We start from the raw sequence: 21529 nt of genomic DNA, 5'->3' as shown, positions 1-21529 counted from the left end.
AACGATCAATTAAAAAATAAATTGAAGTACTCTAAAATTTTGCATTTTTAGCTGATCGTCGACAATCTCGTCTAAATCTAACTCGTTTTGTATCTATTGGTAATTTTCTTTATTATTTATTTGATTACATTTAAGTTTAATCATTGAATATTTATAACTAGGGAACGGATTTTAATGCAAATTTTTCCAAGCAAAATGTTCATTTCATACATCAAGGGATTAAAAAATGTAACTTTTATTTTGCATTTTTTGACATTTTTAGTGCATTTTTATGGTTTTTAAGTCATTTTTTCAACATTCAACTGGCAATTATAGACTATAGTTGTTCTTATAGTTTTACTCACAAATCAACCTCTGCGTTTATCTGCTGGCAAATAGGCCAATAATACAGCCCACAGGAGTACAGTCAATAGGCATTAATATTTATTTTTATTGAAACACTAATATCGAAGGGATATAGACATAATATAGTATATTTTGTGCTAATATTTATGCTTGTAATTTGTACTGTCAATAATTACACTCCATTGCGTACATTCTGTGAGGAAATATAAAAATATGTTATTTGTGCCATATTCAAACATTAATTTTGGTTATCTGCACTGCAACAGAAAACGAAAGGTATATTGTAATGTTATTTGCGCCACACTTTCAATTATAACTGTTGGAATTTATTACCAGATAAATTGTCCTAGCTCACATTAGTTATAGCATAATGCACTAAAGTACTAAATCAACGCATATCCGATAAAAAATTGTTGTGATTTACTAAAAATAAGTAAGATATATACGAGACTGATTAACTTGTTAGTTATTTATGTATCGTTTAATCATTTTATCAGTATACGTATACTTTAGTGTTTAGACTAGTAGTTAACGTAAAAAATATCAATTTATTGTCGAAATTCCAACCAATTTGTATCATGTTCTTTACCTTTATTTTATCGCGTGCCGCGTGTACATTCACATTTCATAAGAAAATTTTTTATTTTTTCAAACAAATAAAACTATTAAAAGACTAGAGACATTATCGTACATATTAATTAATTATTATATTATTAAACAGGAAGGGAAGAAACAAAAATTTATTATTATTTTCAAATTTTACGATCGGAAAATTCATGAATCTAAAATGTGTTCAATGGTTAATGGTTTTATACTGTCAAAATCTGCACTACAAGTGTTAAATTCATTTTATAAAATGTATTTGTTTTAGGCACATAAAATGTGGATAAATAACAATAGTCCGTGTTATTTATTTTAATAACATGAACAATTGGACAATTAATAATAATATTCTTGAATTTAACATATTTTATTAATAATAATAAATGCGTAAATTATTTAATTTTTTTATTTTACTTTATGTACATTAATTATCTATTAATTATTATTATTTTTTTTGTAGTCTATCTATTAAAAAAAGCTTGATTGAATGATTAATAAATTATTTAAAATAGGTATTGCTAAAAGTTTTTAAAAACAATTTTTAATTATTTTAATATGATGACACTAATTATAATTTGTAAAGGTACAAAATTGCGCAGATTACATAATGCCTTATTATCTAGTTCAATATGGTGAATTATAATTTTTAGATGTAGTAAAAATAACAATTTTTGTTTGCGCAAATTGTTTCTCTCTCATTTTTTTCAAGCCCTAGTGGTTACTCAAAGATTTTGACAATATAATAAAATGCTATAATATAATAGTAATATACTGGTAATAGCTACTACCTATTATTTCATCAGTGGTATTAAATTAGTATTTTCTTTTATAAAATTGTCTTGTGCTATCGCCCAAAATAAATTATTTTAATTAAAATTGTTGGTAATTTTTATTTTAGGTTTGAAAAATTAATTTTTAAATTTATTAGTATTGACACAAGTGGTCATAAACTCTTAAACAGTTATAAAAGAAACAGAAAAGCAACTATAATGTAGTTATGTCATTTTATACAAAAAAGGTTTAACACACATGTCGTAATCTGTCACGATCATTGATCAAGCCGATGTCGTCCTAACGGCTAATTGTATACAATTATTATAGATTGATAATCGTGACAGCGACCAATAACGCGATAAAAATTAAAAATAGGTCTGGTTCACAGTGCACAAATTATTACTGCCTATTAAAATAGGCTAAACCGATTGAAAAGTACTGGTCAACTTATAGAGAAATACGAATATCTCATAAATAAACGCATTCATTATTATTGAAAACTGAATTTTTTTTTTTTATTTAGGTTGTGAACTTAAATATTTAACGACTTAACGTGTTATATATTTTTATGTATTGCTGACATCAAATAAATATTTCAGCATTATTTTGATTTAATATTTTGAATGAACACGTCTTAATCATATGCTCCGTACTCCGTAGCATGTTGAAGAGTATCACCTGCATTCTGTATTCCACACTGTACGCCTGTATACCTACGTATTTCGACATTCGACGTAGGTAAGTGCATAACAATAATATTGTTTGTCAACACATAAACACTATTATAATATACCTACGCAATATATAAAGCAATGTACTTACCTACTAGGTATTGGCTACTATAGAAGTCAATATAGACAATATAATATAATTTACTATTTAGTATTTTAGTATATTCAGAGGTGCACATTCAATGCCCTGCGATAGGGAATGGGAAGGGAGATGAGAAATTTAAACGTTTCTAGGAATTAAATTTATAAAAATATGGTCATAGAGATAGAAATAAAATGTAAAATAAAATAAAGGGTACTAAGATTATTTAGCTAATTTTTTTTTAATTGTTTGTATACAATATTTAAGCTAATATTATGACCTATTATAGTTATTGCTCATTAGTGATCGCCCATCACAATATGACTTTGAAGTTGTAGAAATTGCATAATATTGTTCTATACACATACTGTCTATTTATAGTAGTCTAAGCTCCGATCTATGCAATGGTGAGTTTAAAAATCAAAAATGTATATTTTGCATATTTTGTCAATTATAGGGGAAATGTGTATATTTTATTTATTTTCATACTCATATAATGCATATCTAATATTTTCAAAAAAATTGATTATTTTCTTTTTCAACCTATGTCTTTTAAATAATATTGAATATATTATAACTCTATATTATTTAATATAGGTATTTATTGCACCAGTGAAATCAAATATTAATCTGACGATAACGGTGTGATGCGTACTTGTTTAATCACTATCACTCTAATAAACCGACATATTTTATTATTTTCAATAAGTTGTCGACTTAACTTATTGTAAATCTATTTATTGCTTATTCATTAATATAAAGTTGTTATGTACGTTTATAATTTTACACTATTATTTTGGTTTATTATAAGATGTAAAAATGTCAACCAGTTTTTTGTCAAATTTTAAATATTAATCTATAAATTTAATTGTCTATATTTTAAATTTGTTTTTGTGTATATTATTATTTATCAACAATAATAGACGTTTCTCGGAATTATTTTGCATAATATATAACGTTTTTTCATACATATGAATATATTATTTTACAATTTTCATCGTACATATTTTACCTTTTTTAGTTTCTATAACTTTTGTGGTCATATAGTCTTAACTTATTTAATATAACTTAGGACATATTCTTTTTAATATTTTAGTATAAACATTAAATACTAGTATTTATAATACTATTTATGAATGTAATATTAAGGTATCAAGAGAGTGGATATCGCTTGGCACTGAAAGAGGAGTCAGGAGTGTATTTAGTTGATTGAAACACAGTGAGCTCAATTTATAAACGATAATACCTATTTTATTGTTAATTAAATGTACATTTTTAAAAATTCCTGTATGAAGTGTATTAATGAAGTTCAAAATTTCATTGTAGTCATTACTCATTACAAATTGATTCAGATATATAACTTTATCACGGCGTTACTGTAGGAGAAAGGAACTTTGGTTATTGGTTGCTGAGACTGACATATCAATGAAAACAATATGATGAATACGATGTAAACCAAATTAATTTTCAAAATAATATTCGAAACCTGCATCTGTGTGACTGTGTGAGTGAGAACTGTGATGCATTGAAACCTAAAATATACGCGTTACGTCAAGGCTATTCAGAAATTCCCCACATCTCATCAAATAACAATTTTGTTTAACTAGGAATAATTGTCAGATGGCAGCTAAATAAATAGCTGTTAATTATTATCAGCCGCACGTCGTCCATAGGACGTAGGTATTTTGTCAAAACTTAGGTCTTACAACAGTGATTCCGATAGGTGTAACGATAGGATTGATAAACAAACGTCATTAATACATCGCTTCGAAATATTGTTGTGAAAAAAAAAACGTTTTACATTGAATAAAAATGCATTCGTTGATTACTGCCTATTTATTTTTTTCATAGATTAGTATTTAGCAGGAATAACGTACAGTAATTTGAATAGCCGTGTGCAATTATGAAATGTGTACCGGTAAATCACTTTACTTCAATAAAAATTACTCTCATTAAGCAGGTACGATTTGGAAATAAGAGCTCACAAGTCACAGTCTCGTGGCCGTGAAAGAGACGATAATATAATATATACAAATATATTGGTAATATACGTTATAGGCTCTCTCAACTATTATAATATTGGTGTATGATATTATGAATTATAATACGTGAATACTGAATACGTAATATTTAAAAATTTAAAATGCATTGAAACCAGAGTTATTAGTTAGTTTCGTGTATAACAAAATAGGTAGGTATATGGTATCCATATCGTACGTGATAAGAGCCATAGCGATTGTAAAACGTAAACACACAACATTGCCTTTGTTGATAATAGTTATTGTTTTATTTTTAATCATTATTTTCTTTTTATTACCATAGTTTTCATTATTATTTCCAAATGGCAATGCTAGGCATGATAACATTATTATTTTTTGGATAATAGATATAGAATACACAAATTATGCGTTTCCATGTTAGATCAATGTGATGGTGTTCATACACCGTTACCTACAGTAAAAATTATTATTTCACAATTGTTAATAAATCAATCATGAACGTTTAGACTATAGTTGAGATTTGTATTGTCGTACATAATATTGTGATTTAGTAAATTTTATCTGATGCAAAATGAACCACACTACAAAGGGTGGGAAAAATAATAACGATTACACAAAGTATGTTTTCAATAATTCTTCAAATAGTAACAAGACGTGTGTTTTTCATCCGTCAGCGTTGGATCAACCATTGGATGATGTCCCTTGGAAATTGGTCAACATGTCATTTAAATTATTAAACGTTGACTCAAAATTGGTGTTAACTTTACTCGCAAACCATGGATTTCGTGAGGTGAGAAACTATAAGCATAATATTCAGTTTGTGTAAAGTATTAAGACATTAAAAACAAATTAAGTACATTTTCCAATAAACATTTAAAAATATGTATTAGGTATAATTTCAATAATATTATTTTGCGTGGTTGCAGCAGTAGAATCTGTAGTACATAGGTTATATGCATCATATTGATAATTTTGTTAGTTATAATAATTTTGGTATGCAGGTAGTATATTATTTAATAGAGATTTATGTACATAATATCTCGCTTTAAGTATGGTTTTTTTACATTTTAGAATTTTTTACTTGCTTCCTTCCTGAACTTTTGTACATATACATTTATTATTTGTATACTGTATGTAAATTAATATTTTTACTTAATAAATATCTCCTATATAAGATTTTAATTTTTTTTTAAACAAAATATACCATTGTTTATAACAAAATTGTGGCTTTCTATTGAGTAAACTTATTAAAAAATACTATCAAAATTCAAGTTAGTGACACAACCCGTTTAATTTTATATTGATAATGACTATTAAGCATATACATTTTATATTTCTATAACTCAAAAACCTTGATATCACAATTTTATTTATTTTCCCTTGAATGTGTATACATTTTATTTGAGTTATCGAGATTACTTTAATATATTTACATGACAGTTTAAAATAATTATAACTATTACAAGCCAGGAATTACATTTTTTATCAATATAAAGTTATACTATTAATAATCATTACAATAAAATCCCTTTAGACCAAACTTTATTTTACCCATAATATTCATATATTATTAAATCTAAATATCTTGCTTATGGAAATATGTCTAATATAATATTATTGTTTTTTGATAAAAAAAATACCAAATAATCCTAATTGAGGTACCTACCTAATGAGTTGATAATACTGTTATTAAAATACACATTTTTAGGGAATAAAAGTGTAAAAAATATTTTGTTTATTCTTAAAAATAATGATATTTAAACAATTTAAAATTACTACAATGTCGTTAGTTTTGAAGAACTGTATTTATTATTTTTTTAAAGATATATTCAATATGTGCTTAGTGCAATTAGAGTATGTGGTTAGTGAATATACATATATAGAGAACAGTGAATTGCTAGATTGAAGAAGTCACCCAATTTAAATCACATTCTATTTGTTTTTAGTTTTTATGACATTTAAAAAAGTAGCAAATATACAGGGAAATTATGATAAATAAATAATAATGAATCAAATTTTAATATTTACACCAGAGGTTCCCAATGGTTAGAAATCTCTGATTTACACACTAATCAAATTATCAAATAAAAATATTATATAAATGTAATGTTAAAATTTAAAAACATGAACTAAAAAAAATTGTTCAAAAGGGGGGCTAGACCCCTTAGGCCCCTGAATACACACCAGGTTGCTCCTCTGCGTCAAAGGTCTGAACACAACTATGATAGCTATTAGTTATTACTTATTACTCTGCTTATTACCAAATAAATATTATTATTATATATTTAAAGATAATTGTATTTAATAGACTTATTTATCGTTGTATTCTTTTGTTACTATAATTTGTATATATACTATAAATCTATACCAAAATATTGTTATGTGCACACCTTACATGTTTGTGTTGTTTCCATTTTATAAGTGTGTGGCATAGCAAATTTATGTTTAGCAGTACTCATTTAGTTTAGTTAGTTTTGATATGAGAATAACAAAGGTAACAACATATTTCAGATGTGTTTTTGAATATATTTTATTTGTTAAGTGAGTTATGAATATTTTTAATTTATAATATTTTACACGCTTATAACTTGTTTCAAAATTAAAATATTAAAATAAAATTGAATGTTAATATACTGTATTACGCATTTATAAGTCGGAGGCAACAAATATGTTAATGTACTAATGTAGGTAAGAACTAAGAAGATGTTAAATAAAAACCATAATTCATAATACAAATTGTTGGTCATATTGAGTTTTCTTATTATTAAAATATGTAACCTTGTAAATATAGAAAATACCAGATACCTTTAGGTATATATTATATCTGATAGAACTGGCATTAATATACTATTAGTTATGAACTATAACAGATATAATTAAACAAATATTTGTTTTATAAAAATGCACTTAGTAAATTAATATTAAAAAAATAATAACTGTGAAGCTATTATCCCCAACTTAAATGAGATTTTTGTCAGTAGATAAATTTTCATCCACAACTTTTCTTCTAACTTCTGCTTTTGACATTTAGTGTAACAAATTATAGTATATAATTTTTTAGTTTTTATAAGCATTTTTTAAAAATAGATATTTATAATATATTGTAAAATAAATTATTTATGATATGACATACCTTATTGGGTTCCTTTGTAAGTTTAGTTTTGGTTATGTTTGTTTTGTATCTTAATCTTGTAATACAAAACAATATTAAATAATTTTTTGTTTACATAAAATGATCCTGTTGAGAACGTGACATATATGTAAATACTTTTTACTTACTATGATGTATTGCATGGTAAAAGAAGGTTAGAAAACAGATTACTGTATAATGTATCAATGTATGTACTAGGTACTACTAGTAGGTGACTCGTAACATAACATTTTTGATCAAACAAATAAAATAGTATCTAATATATAACTTTCATAGAAAACAATAAATATCTTTTGTTATTTTTTAAGCATGTGCACAAACTATACATTTTTTTAGTTCTAAAAGCCATTTAAAGCTGTATATTGATTGCCTTCTGATGTTATAATAATGTTTTGAAAAACAGCTAAATATTATTATAAATTATGATTATAATGTATTTCTTAGTTGGATAATTTATTTAACCAAAGATAAAATAAAATTGTTGGTTAAAGATAGACTATGCTTTATGGCTTATGCAATGATATTTTATTTTTACTTAATGTTATAATGAAATAAAATTTATTTATTTTAGGTAATTATTTTTATCTACTGGTCTATTAACAATATTTTTTTTTACATTCTATTACCAAGATATATATATATATATATATATATATATATATTTTAAATAGTATCCGCAATTGGACCGCTAGTAATTATTAACAATAAATATTAAATACCAATAAATTATGTATATAAATATATTTCATAAATATATTATTTTCAAAAATAATATACAAAATTATACAGGTAGATACAGTAAATGTATAATATAATCACATGATATCAATTAATAGTCAAAAACTACTATTTTTTAAAATAATATGATACACATTTTACAAATATTTTACAACCATTGTATAATTTTTATTATATTATATATTACTATATTAATATTAATCATTAAATATATATTTAATTATAATTATTAATAACTATATAGTATGTATATTTGTATATATTATAATATGTATTATGCAACTATTAATATAACTACTAAATAGTTTTCACAATATCTAATATAATCTAAACATATAAAACAATATTTAATAAATTATTATATTACTATTTATGAAATATCATAAAATAGGAAAACATTCTGAACAGAACCAATGAGAATTTGCATGTAGTTCTAATTTAAAATTATTTTGATGTTTCCACATATTCAAATCTTTTATCTCTTCTTGACTAATGTCCCAATTGCTGATATTACCAATTTTATTTATTTCTGGACACAAATCTATGATATGTTTAACCGTGCTAATATTTCCATGTGGCAAATCATTAATATACAAGCAGTTCAAACTTTTTGAAACTTGTTTTACCGGAATTGTCTCTTTAGGATTAAGTAATTCCATGAAATTTAAGCTATTTAATCCCAAACAAGTGTAAACATGTAATACTTTCAGTTCTGGTGTATATTCCATTAGACGTTGCAGAGTATTTGGGTGGTCGACTTTACTGAGTTGGATTTTTTCAAGATTTCTTAATATGATATTTGATGAATTTGAATATAATGATGATTCAACTCCATCAATTGATAATGTTTCGAGGTTTGTCAGTTGAGGTAAGAAAATACCCAAGTCAATTGTTAGTGAAACTTCATCTTTACGAAATTTTAAAAATAATTCTCGTAAAATGTGTGATTGTGGCCCCATAAGATATGTGTACAAGCCATCTAACCATGCGTGCTCAGTAGGAACATTTTGTAAGTTTATAATTGTTAGTGTTTTTGGGAGTTGACTTAACATGAGTGGTGAATGCAATGGTTCAGTGATTGTCAGTCTATTGAGTTTTGTACATGTATTGCAAAGTACTTGTAGTCTTGAGGAAGTTGTGCGACATGCATTAGCCATTGTCAGTTGAAGTTTAGTTGATGGTATTGTAGATTTATCCAATAATTCTAAAGCTTTACCAATATGACAGTATTCACCTAAAGTTTCCAAATTTGGTATATTCTGCAAAGCTATTAGAATTCCATTACTAGTGACACTAGTATTGGCAATATTTAATGTATTTAATGTAGAACATAACTTCGTTGGTTTTTGACAATATTCCAGGAGAAACGATAAATCGTTTAATTTATTTCGTCGACCAGTCTTAACTTTAATTTTTCTGAAAATAATAAAATCATTTATATTTAAAAATTGCATAACAAATTTAAATAAATTCTACTAATATACAATTACTTTGATAGAGTTTTTATAACGTGCCACCATCTTGGTGTTGAATGAATGTTACGTTTGTTGAAATTGTTTGCTTTGTCTTTAATTTCAATTTGTAGTAAAAGGTGTTTTATACCATTATCTGTTACTTGACTTGAATGAGATATATCTAGTATTTCTAGCTGAGAACACGATTGTCCAATAGTTTTAAGAATTTTATCACAAGCTATATTTTTTAAAACTAAACGTTTCAAATTACTCATTGATAACAGTACTGACTGAAATAATTGTGTATCTGAAAAATACCAATATTTTATTATTAATTTAAAAAATATATAATAGTTTTGGCATGCATTATTATTTAATCTTTAATGTTAATTTAATTCATTACAAAGTGCTTTTAAGAGTCCTGTTTTATGTCCAGAAGTTTTAAAATCAAAATAAAAGTATTATTATTTTAATTTTAATCCCACATACTGTAACTAATCAATTCTACAAAGAATCACAAAAACAATATTATTATGATAAATTTATTGAAACATAATAGATTTTTACAGGAAATTTATGAAAAATATATTCAAACAATTTTAAAATTGGACTAAAATATATATATGTATTTTTTTTGAATAGTTGTTTTTAGAAACGTACAATTTGAATTATTTATACTATTAAATTCGAAAAAAAATTTGTTCATTATATTGTGGCACAGATATTAATGTATTGAAAAATATTTTATTATACTCTTTAGAATTAGGTTGTATCTATTAGCACACATCATCAGAAATTCAGAACTTATGTCTTTTAAAAATTACCTTTTGGTTCGAAATTCCCAAAAATAAAATATAATATTTAAATGTATTGAAAACGATCAAAATACATTTATAAGCATATACGGTTACATTTTTGAATCTATTAAATCTACATTTTTTGAAACACAATTGTACCTTAAGCATTTGGTAAAAAAAATTATTTCAAAATCGCTTCTAAACGCTAAATCGTTCCTTATAAAGTTATAACTATTATAATTTAGGATCTCTCTATTTATATTTATAATGTTAATTTATGTAAATATTTTCAAAGTTAAATTAGTGATCTGAGATTACCATAAAATATTCAAACAGTTATCAATGTTTTATAGTTTACACTATACACGAATGCACGAAAATATGCACTTATTCGCTTATATACTATTTAACATTTATACAGTCACAGTGTAATGTCTATTGTCCTCGGTTTGGTTATATATTTATATTATATGACTGATGATAACGAGATATCTGATATCGACGTCTTTGACCACCGTCCCATTATAACATCAATAACAATAAATAATAACAATATTAATAGTTATCGTCGTCGTTAATGGGCATGCCGCATGCACAATACATCTAGGGCTTGGATGTTTATGGAATTGCACGTTTTGTTTTATTGATTCATTAAATACCAACCTAGATACAAATTAAATTCGTTCATATCTTTTCTGGCATATAACTACATATTTTTTTTTTTTTTGAGATTATAAATCCAATTTACGTACATTTTAATATTTTAAAATATTAAATAAAAAAATTAGATATTTAATTAATGCATTGTTAAAGAAAAAAGGAGGAAAGTAGATAGGCAACCTATCTGCTGTTCAGTAGGTGTTTAATGTACCATGTACCTCATCATTGACTGCTGTAATGTATGGGCTAAATTTGTATTCAATAATAAATAATTCCATACGAAAAACGATTATGAATGTACAAAGTCTATATACAAAGTATATATTTACATATTATGTTTTTATTATAGTTATTTATTTTTCACTAATTGATATGGTAGGTTGAATTAATTTTTGCCGAAAATATTGCATTTTATATTATTTTATAATAATATTTATTTATTATAATAGTATTTATATATATTTATAATTTACATAATAACCTAATTGACTCCGTCTCATTGTAGTACAGTGTAACTAGATTCGTGTTATAAATAGACAATAAAACAACATAAAATCAGTCTAAATGCTACGAAAATGTCATAGTGAATATTCTAAATATAATGGTATATTATGTACTCGTAAAAGTTTCAAATACCCATGAATAATATTTTTAAATTACATCAACATTTTTAAAATAATAAAATTGTTCTTCTTAATTTTTTTTTTTTCTTTATTAATATATATACAATCTGTACACAAGGCACAATAAGAATATAGGCTATAATATTACAGGAGGAAAATCTTGAGTGAAGAAGCCACCCACTGATGACACTTCGTCTCTTCTTAATTTAAATTTATTTTTGTCCAAACTTAAACTTTAAACGTTTACAAAGCAAATGATGTGTATATTTTTAGATTTTTTTGGTTTTAGTATTAACTACTTATGAGGAACCTTTGTTAAATTTTCAAGGTTTTTATTAAACGAAACATTTTTTATCGATTTATTTATACTTGTATAAAACTAAAAAAAATTCTAAAATAATATGTATAAAGTGTATAAATAGCTTAAAAAAAAGTACTTTTTATTCATGACCCCCCTCCTTCCCATCACATACCATATATAAAATTCCTTTTACTACCAGAAAATATATTGAAATTGAAATTCTGAACATTTTTACAGCTCGAAAAGCTAATGATATGATAATGACATGAGAAAAAAACAAATCATTATATAATCAATACATTGATTACTCCGATAATATACAAATATAACAAAATTAATTTAATATATTTGTTTACATTATAAGGAAGTCATGATGGGATTCTCTTTTTTTAAATGAATCGTTAATAAATACCACGTATGTTATGTAAAATTACATTTACGTAATACGTGTATTTATCCGTGATATTAAATCCTATGACGTACTTCATTGTAGAATTTAAAATATTGAATTTTTTTAACTCCGATGATTTCTTTATTATGAACACAATCTTTACATTATTGTTTTAATTGTATTCCTATAATTTCTGATAATTGATAAAAAAAAATATTCATATTTATTAAATTATTTAATTATATAATTATATTGTTTTAGTAGTTATAACTTATAGTTGAGTAATGCTTTTATATTTTTAGGCAATTATTTTTGTGTATGTTTTGGGTTTTTTTTATGTAAAGCTTATTTGGTAATTTCAAGTACACAAACATCCGAGCCCCTAAAATAGTAAATATGGCGCATAATAATGTTTTACTATATTATAATATACCTAAACGCAATAGCGTCGGCCTAACCAGCTCCAGAGACACCAGGCCTCGGGCCTCTTGCGCCAGCAGCTTGAGCAAAGCGGTCTGATGGCTACACCCGTAGTAACAGCACAGTTGGACCCGCAGCTCTCTGATGTCGCCGTCCAGCATGACGCCAAGCAGGTACAGCGGTACGTTGTCCGCCGCCGCGCTGACGGAGTGGCCCTCGCGGATCGCGTCCGCCAGCGTGGCCATGCACTTGGTCAACAACTGGCGGCGGACGAGCGCGGGGACGGCCGCGGTCCAAAACGGCCGGATCCGGTGTCGCGCGAACGCGAACGTCTGCGACGGCGACGCGAACCCGTTGCGGCGGGCCAGCTCGTGCATCTGGTAACATGTCTGTACCAGATCGGACACGACTCTGTCCTCCGACAGGCTCACCAGGCTTCCCGGTTGATAACGACAAGGCATTTTTCTTTTCGCTGTTCGATCACTGAATTTTCGACCTGTAAGAACACGTCATGTTACTACAATATCGTCATGGGTTACATTTTAATAACACTATAAAAAAAAAAAAGATGTCTATAAAATATAAAGTTACGCAATCGTTCGTCGCGTTTAAACACTTATTTCCCGTCACTAATGAGCCGAATCCAAATTACGATAACCGGATAACGAGGGATAAATGATTGCCATCGTGATCTATGGTATCAATAATTATCGCGATGATATGATTTATTCGTAAGTGCGGCGTTAATTATTGAGATTCGAAGGTCCCTCTACAAAATTATGATATTTTTTTATTAATATTATGCCATTTTGTATACGACGTGTGGTATGTAAGTGTATTTTTCTCTCCTAATATTGTGAATAACAAATATGTCACAATCCACAAGTAATACTACCTATTCGATTTTCTTGAGGCGAAAAAAGTGTTGATCTCGAATAAAACATAATACAACATTAGTGCATTACCACAAAAATAGTAAATTACTATTAAAAGTAAATCGTGTGTCGTAATTCATTTTCATAAACTCATTAAGTCGTAACAAAGAAAGCAATAATTTCCCGCTTTCGACGGCTAAGCCGAGTTTGTAAAATGCCATGGCGTTTATTGGTGCACATTGATAAAATAATTAAATTCATCGAAAAGTGTTACTGCAATATTAGTTAGTGATTATTTACGATTAAATATTGTTTGAAGCGATTATGGAAAATCGAAAATTGTAGGTAAAAAATCGGCGGCTAACATTCACCGACTATTTTGCAAGAAAACTTAGAATTGTTGTTTATACTGATTATATTAAACCTATTATTTATTAGTAATATTTAAAATCAATGCTAATACTTCTGAATACACGGAAATAACAAGTACCGATCAAACACAATATTAAAATATAAACGCTTATTATATATTTGAAAATTTGAAATACTGTACCTAATATGGCTGTTGACTGTATAATTCTTGTTACTATTTTCGTTTAAACTTTAGAGTAACTTATTTAAAGCTTTTGTTAACATTTTAAATTCGTTTAAAAACTGATCATTATTTTTATTAAATAAGTATCTATATAATATGGTTTCGCGTAGTTGTATTTTCAAAATGTTAATTTATTGTCTATTGTATGAAATATTATAATTAATAACGACACGACGACACAAAGACTATACGTATATTTTTCGTATGACGATTATTATTTTCATATAAAGCGTAAATATTTATATTTAGGTTAAGTAAATAAGGTACTAACATATTTTATTATACCAATAAATAATAATGTTTGTGAGTTTTGTAAAGTGTTCATTAATTGTTTTTATTTTTTAAAAAAAATATAATACGTAAATAGTACATACTAAATAGATACCTAATTATTAAAAAAAAACCTAACATGCACTCGTTATGATATATGATACACGGTCTCTGAAATTGTTCAATTGTCGTAGTACCCAACATTTTTAAAATAATAGGCGAATTAAAATTTGAACTGTAAATAAAATAGCGAACCAATGTGCGAGACCTGCTGCTGCAAATTCGTTACCGTTTTGGTATCCCATAAACCTAAATAATTGTATTTGACGACTTCATCATTGGCCACGTAGGTTAAAATGCAGTAGGTACGAGAACAGTGATCACAATTATTTTTAAATTGAGACATAAGCATTAAATTGTGCTCTCCGACGGTAAATGTGGGCCCGGCAACTATAGTATGTATTAACTTTTTTAAGTCTCGTTAAGTTAAATGTTTTTAGAAAGGACTTTGAACACAATTGACAAGCTACCGTGTCTGTTGTTTCACACTTGCGTTACAAAATTAAAAAAAATATATAATATTATTATCTCGTACACAAAAGTCGGATACGCGCAACAGCTGCGTAAAAAAATTGAAATGCCTTTACACCAATCGTATTATAAATTACAACAATATCGTCAAACACCGTATAGTATTGTACTACATTTACATAATATATTATTTTGACATGAGCAAAATGTACAACCTATAAGCTCAATGTTACTATAGAAATGCTGAAATACCTGTGCAAGTTTATTGTTTATTAATAAGCACGCGGCGTACACATTTTGGCGTACGACGTACGTGTGCATTATTTATAATCTACAGAGTAGAATAGTAAAATGTAAAAACCCAATAAGAAAAAGAACATCATCTATTTTGTCGTAATACACTAATACGCATGTCGCGTGCAATGCACTTATAATATTATAATAGTAAGGCGGACATAATATTATATTGTTATTTTACGTAGGCTAGAATATCATAATAAATATCCAACGTCCTAACAATAAAAACTAATTTGCACAAAAACTGCTTCCGCGATATTTATTTATCATTTTAATACGATTCCGGATATGTGTTTAGAATTCTAAATTTATTATTGTAATATTGTGCATAGGTGTACTTTTGTATAATATAATATGTTATGTTCCGCGAAGACTCGTAATCATTTATCAGCACAGGTCAGGTTCACGTTTTGTTCGTTCAATGTTAATACTACCGAGCTCAGTGACGCCGTTTAATGTTTTATTACAGATAACGCCCAAGGTTTATTGATATACTTTGACGGCCCACACTCGTCGTATTATATTTTTATGTTTCAAAATTGTAAAATATGTTTAATGCGTGCCATATTTTTAAATATGTTTTAACTTGCTGGCCTCGTCACACTAGCGTTACGTTTATTTATTATTTTGTTTTTTTTTTTAATAGTAGCAATGCATCGTTTGTATTCTATATACCTAATATATAATATATACGCCTAAATTTATATTAAAGTTATATTTGTTTATATTTTCGACGACTTTATTGAAATCGAATCGAAATTATAATATCTCCACATTCATATTATTGATATTATTATTAGACGCGTGTGCCGTGGTAAAATCTACAACAATAGCCAACACGGAAAACGTCGCTATTCAATCTATTTTTAGGTGACTCGTGATTCGTGAGTTGGGTTCGTAATTTCATATTATATTGAAAGATAAGACAAATGACAATTATTTTACACAAATATTGATTGAAGAAATACAATAAAATTATTAAAAAAACACGTTTAAATAATAATAACATTATAATCATTATATTAAATTATTTTATTCATTAATTTTAATATCGTTAGGTCCACATCATTTATCAGTTATTACGTCTATAATGCAAAAAAGAAAATCATAAACACCTTACTAATGTAGATGTTTTAAAAACGAAAATTAAATTTCAAGAATTCAAGATGGAAACCTAACTATACTTTTATTATGCTTAAACGCAAACTTTTACTTTATTTAATAGCAATAAATGTTGCTTTATAAAATCCTTTTTTATGGTACTTGGGTAGTAGAGTGCTTGTAATAATAAAAAACATTTAAAATTCAAAAACGTTTAGTAATAGCTTTTTTTAAATTAAACATACGACATTTTCTACAGAATAGAGTATTTGGTATTTTAAGCGGCTTATATAATTTTTATACTTTATAGTCCTTAAAATTTTAAACCTAAAATATAATATGAAATATTTTTATATTTTATATTTAATTTAAAGTTAAATAACTATTTTATTTATTTATTTATTGTTGTGGTTAAAGCTTTTACCCCTGTCCTATTATACATATCATTGTATCTACGTACATTATATAAAAATAAATTCAGAATATTCCTACAGGTGGGTCCTACTAAGACTGACGAATAGTAAAACATTAAAATGTATTATTGTTTTGTATAAACTATTAATTTACATATGTTTTGTTTATAATACATTATTTAACGACTATAATATTTTAATATTATACACTTTTTAATACAATTATTATTTCATTATAATTTCATAATTGTATTACTGTAAAACCATTAAGTAAGTTACTACAATTAATTTAAAAAAAAATAAAATTACTCAAATCATTCACATATTTAGATTACGTATATACTTAATCATGTTTAAAGATATTTTTATACTTTTCATACTTATCAGTCATCTTGTTACTTAATAATATGATTAGCATCGCTATCAACAATAATGTGCTATAGAGTATGAACGATCACGAAAGTCAAGGTTTCATTATTATACATTATAAAATATTATACTATTATATTCTATATTTGTATTACAACAAATGAAATAATACCATTATAATGATCTTATTTCCATATTTTAAATTTTAGGAAACCCAACATTACACAATGATGTACCATGTACTCGATGTAGCATGTAACAAGTATAATATTATAATAACTGATTCCATTATAATAATAATATGATTTAGTCGTTCAACGAACTGATCGTATGGTTATAGTTGTATACTTGTATAAATCTTCTAACGTAATCGTTTGAATTTATTTCTTAAATATTCGTTTTGTTAAATTCAAATTTTAGTTTACATTTGCTTCTAAATTGTACAATCTGTACGGAATTTTTTACAATTAGCACAAATGCTATTTATAATACAATTTATAAAGTTAATATAAAATAAGTTATTAGTATATCATATTAATTTATTCTTTTATTATCATCGAATTATTTCAGTTGTTTGGTTTGATAAAGATACAAGTTTACAACTGGTTGACCAATGAGTAATGACCATTGTAACGGCCGTGGCGTAATATAAAAATTAAAAGGAATTATTTAATTTGGCATATACGAAATACAAAAACACGAACTATGATCCAATGATTTTAATTTTGAATAAATGAATCATATTTATTTAATTCATAATCGTTTGGTTGATGCGTAACCATTTATAAACATTAAACATATACCTAATAAATTATTAATGTAGATAAACGATAAACCAAAATATAACTATTTAAATTTTTCATTTATATAGTAGGCTGAAAATATTTATTCTTATAATTCGCAACTTTATTTTTTATAAATATTACCTATTATATAACACACATTACGAACTGGTTCATGTCGAAAAATACAAGTTACACTGGTTAGGTGGCTATTGTCTATACTTTGTCTCCGCGTATATTATCGTTGCTCATAAAAGAGATTAAAATAAAAACGGCGAAGAATAATCAGCATTTGTTAAAAGCAAGTTTTATTTTTAAAACAGTAAAACAGTAAAATCCGAAAATTATTAAACTATCTGTAAAAAGTACTATTTGTTTTTTCAGTACATGAACATTTTTACTGTCTTAAAAAATTTAAATAAAAAAAAAAGCAGAATCTAAAAACTTTATAATATTAATGCTTTGTACTACTTTATTTGATTGGATTTTTGGTCGTTCTTTATTATTGATGTTCCAAATACAGCTTATAAAATGTAATAGTAATTTTGACAATAATTTAATGTATTTAAATTTTGTTTTTGTCACTAGGAATTATTAATATTTTATTAAATATATTAAAATATGTTTTGTTTTAGTATATTAGTATATATATTATTCTACTATAATAAATCTAGTTATGATTTAGATTTCGTTAGTGTAGCATGATTTTTTTTTATTTTAAATTTAAAACACGTGTTATAAGTTGTTATTTGTTTAACAATTTACGATAGTATTATCTTATGCATCCCTATTTTGTTTATAATCGCAGTGATTTACCAAGTATAATATGTTGAAGCGGTTATCATGTATTATATTATATATATTTATAATTAAGAAATGCTAGTATTTTAATTATTAAATATACTTATAGTCAATAATAATTATTGTATATTGATGAATTGTTATGTTTTCAATCGATAAAATATATTATTCAATCCAGATATTTATTGTACAAAAACAATAAACAAGGACACAAGGTGAAAAAAAATATTAATGATTGATACTATGGTTTATTTACGATATTTTGCATACAATTTTTTCTTGAGAATTAAATTACTCTAATAATTACTTTGTTCATTTTCATAATATACGAACTTATAGGGTAATATTTTATTTTGGATTTTGATTTTTGGTGATATAATATATATTATGCAACAAGAATCATACATGTATTAAATACCTAGATAGTAGATGTCGTTATTTATTTTAATCTATTATGAGGTACCAAATACCAATGTCTCTTTCAATTAGATATTTAGATCATGACGTTAAGTTTGTGTTTATTATTATTATCATTATTAGTTAGTTTAAATAAATGGAGATTTAATAGTTATTAATTTATTATGATATAACTGTAGTGATATTATACTTTAATAATTTCTAGTTATTACACCCACGCAAAGATTAATGCTAGTCTATACCCAATACTACAATATAAATAAATTTCAAAATTAAATTGTGAATTACTGTTGACGCCAGTTTTAAATTTGTTTTAAATTTTAAGTTCTTTAAAAATTAGGTAGGTTCCTTTAAAATAATAATAATACGAGTGTATACCATTTGAATCACAAAATGATAATTTTTTTAACTCTTGTAGTACTGTTTTAACTGTTTTAATATAATTAAAAATAAACTAGATTAAAACATCTATAATAAAATATTATTATTTTCGTACATCATATTTTATAAAATATATTATGACTATCAAGTCGGTTTTTTTTGTTAAATATTAAAAAATAATATTAAGTTGTTATTATCTGGAGTGTATGATAATAATAACAATAGTTAGGCACATTTAAAGTAGGTAATTTAATTTTTTAATGTTATATAATATTATAATGTCAACTTACTAATGAAATCACCGTCATGTATTGATTCTGATTTAACAATACAAAACGTTAATACAGATTTTATTAATCTTCCTGACTTCGAACAAATTAAAAGAAACTACCGAGTTATTTACGAATTCGACGCACAGACATATTCACGGGACCACCTTATTGACTAATACTAGTAGTCGGTGAACCTCTGTTTAATTCAAGTTCATGATTGTTGTACGTAGTTTCCACTACTCCATAAAAAATACGTTGCACACGTAACAAATAACAAATTGAACAATTAGTTAGAAATAATAAATATCGGGCCGTGCGAATTGCAATTTTATTTTACATCGAATAAATTGGTATAGGTATACTATAACTATATTATATAATATCATTAATAACTAATTAGTATGACAAAAAAATCAATCTATTAAATCTTTTTGATACTAAATTCAAACAAATCCAATTTGTACGTGAAACGAAATTATATTTCTGTTAATTTAAATAACTGCTTAAAATTAAACTGATCCCCCAAATAACAAGTAATGATAAAAGTTTATTATATTGTCTTCGACAAACAAATCTCAGTCTCGACTCTCGATAACAGAGAAAAAAGACAATATTTTATACAACCATGGAGATGAAAATGTAGCAATATATAAGCCTACGAACTCTATTTAAACACATTCTGAATTTCAACAAAACGGCCTTTTTACAGTCGAATTATTCATCATATTGTGTATAATAATTATTATTTATTACTATTTGATATTGTTTAGTGGTAGTGTTTATGGGTCGTCGTTTGCGCGTCGTAGACTCGTAGCCCATAAGCAAAATATTGTACATTACGTAATATAGTCTTCTATTTTATTCACAAAGTGAAACAGCATTACTGTCTTACGGATTTCCCGGTTTCGGAATCATTTATATTTATAAAAGTAAAATACGGAGTGAAGTATATAGGTATTATTGTATTAGTCATACATAGTACTTACATGATTAAGTATATTATATACTATACACTTAATGAGCTATACTATTATATTTATTAGTTATTACTTGTGTGTACACAAATGTAAAAATGTATTAGTGTATAACATTATTGTGTTTAATGTTATTAATGTGTAAATTATATTGTTATATGTTCTTTTCCTAAAATGTACACATTTTTAAATTTCTACTCTTTCAATATTTCACCTTATAATTTATAGGATATTTTAATTTGATATAAATTTAATCGAAAATCTTAAGGAAAAGTCAGTATTAAGCCTTGAATATATAGACTTGATCAGTAAAAGATATAAATATATTTTGATAATTCTTATTTATTCACTAGATCAATATTGGTACATTTAAAAATGAAT

General features: G+C 25.6%; 2 protein-coding genes across 7 annotated transcripts in view; one reads left to right on the top strand and one right to left on the bottom strand.

The window, feature by feature from the left end:
* The first annotated feature begins 4831 nt into the window (after positions 1-4831).
* The window catches only part of LOC132924370 (tubulin polyglutamylase TTLL5), a 33906-nt gene continuing 17208 nt past the window's right edge, over positions 4832-21529 (top strand). The window contains exon 1 of one of the 3 annotated variants that reach the window (XR_009661315.1): positions 4832-5325. Coding sequence is in view for 1 of the 3 variants with exons in the window: in XM_060988645.1 (XP_060844628.1) it covers positions 5107-5325 (219 nt within the window). In the remaining 2 variants the exon portion in view is untranslated. Of the gene's footprint in view, positions 5326-16416; positions 16532-21529 lie in introns of those variants that run through there. The other 2 variants (XM_060988645.1, XM_060988647.1) reach the window with 2 other exon arrangements.
* On the bottom strand, positions 8411-20362 carry LOC132924371 (uncharacterized). 4 transcript variants are annotated; one of them, XM_060988649.1, is made up of 4 exons: positions 20193-20362; positions 13084-13566; positions 9915-10185; positions 8411-9840 (listed from the first exon to the last, which is right to left on the bottom strand). In XM_060988649.1, exons 2-4 carry the CDS (start codon positions 13529-13531, stop codon positions 8805-8807), a joined length of 1755 nt encoding a protein of 584 aa, XP_060844632.1. In that variant the 5' UTR covers positions 13532-13566; positions 20193-20362; the 3' UTR covers positions 8411-8804. The 4 variants fall into 4 exon arrangements, with proteins under 4 accessions (XP_060844632.1, XP_060844631.1, XP_060844633.1 ...); XM_060988648.1 differs by lacking the exon at positions 20193-20362 and adding an exon at positions 15066-15322; XM_060988650.1 differs by lacking the exon at positions 20193-20362 and adding an exon at positions 14499-14644.

The sequence above is a fragment of the Rhopalosiphum padi genome, chromosome 3, assembly GCF_020882245.1.
Source record: "Rhopalosiphum padi isolate XX-2018 chromosome 3, ASM2088224v1, whole genome shotgun sequence".
Lineage (NCBI taxonomy): Eukaryota > Metazoa > Arthropoda > Insecta > Hemiptera > Aphididae > Rhopalosiphum > Rhopalosiphum padi.
The sequence above is the reverse complement of the archived record's forward strand: the minus strand, read 5'-3'. Positions and strand labels throughout refer to the sequence as shown.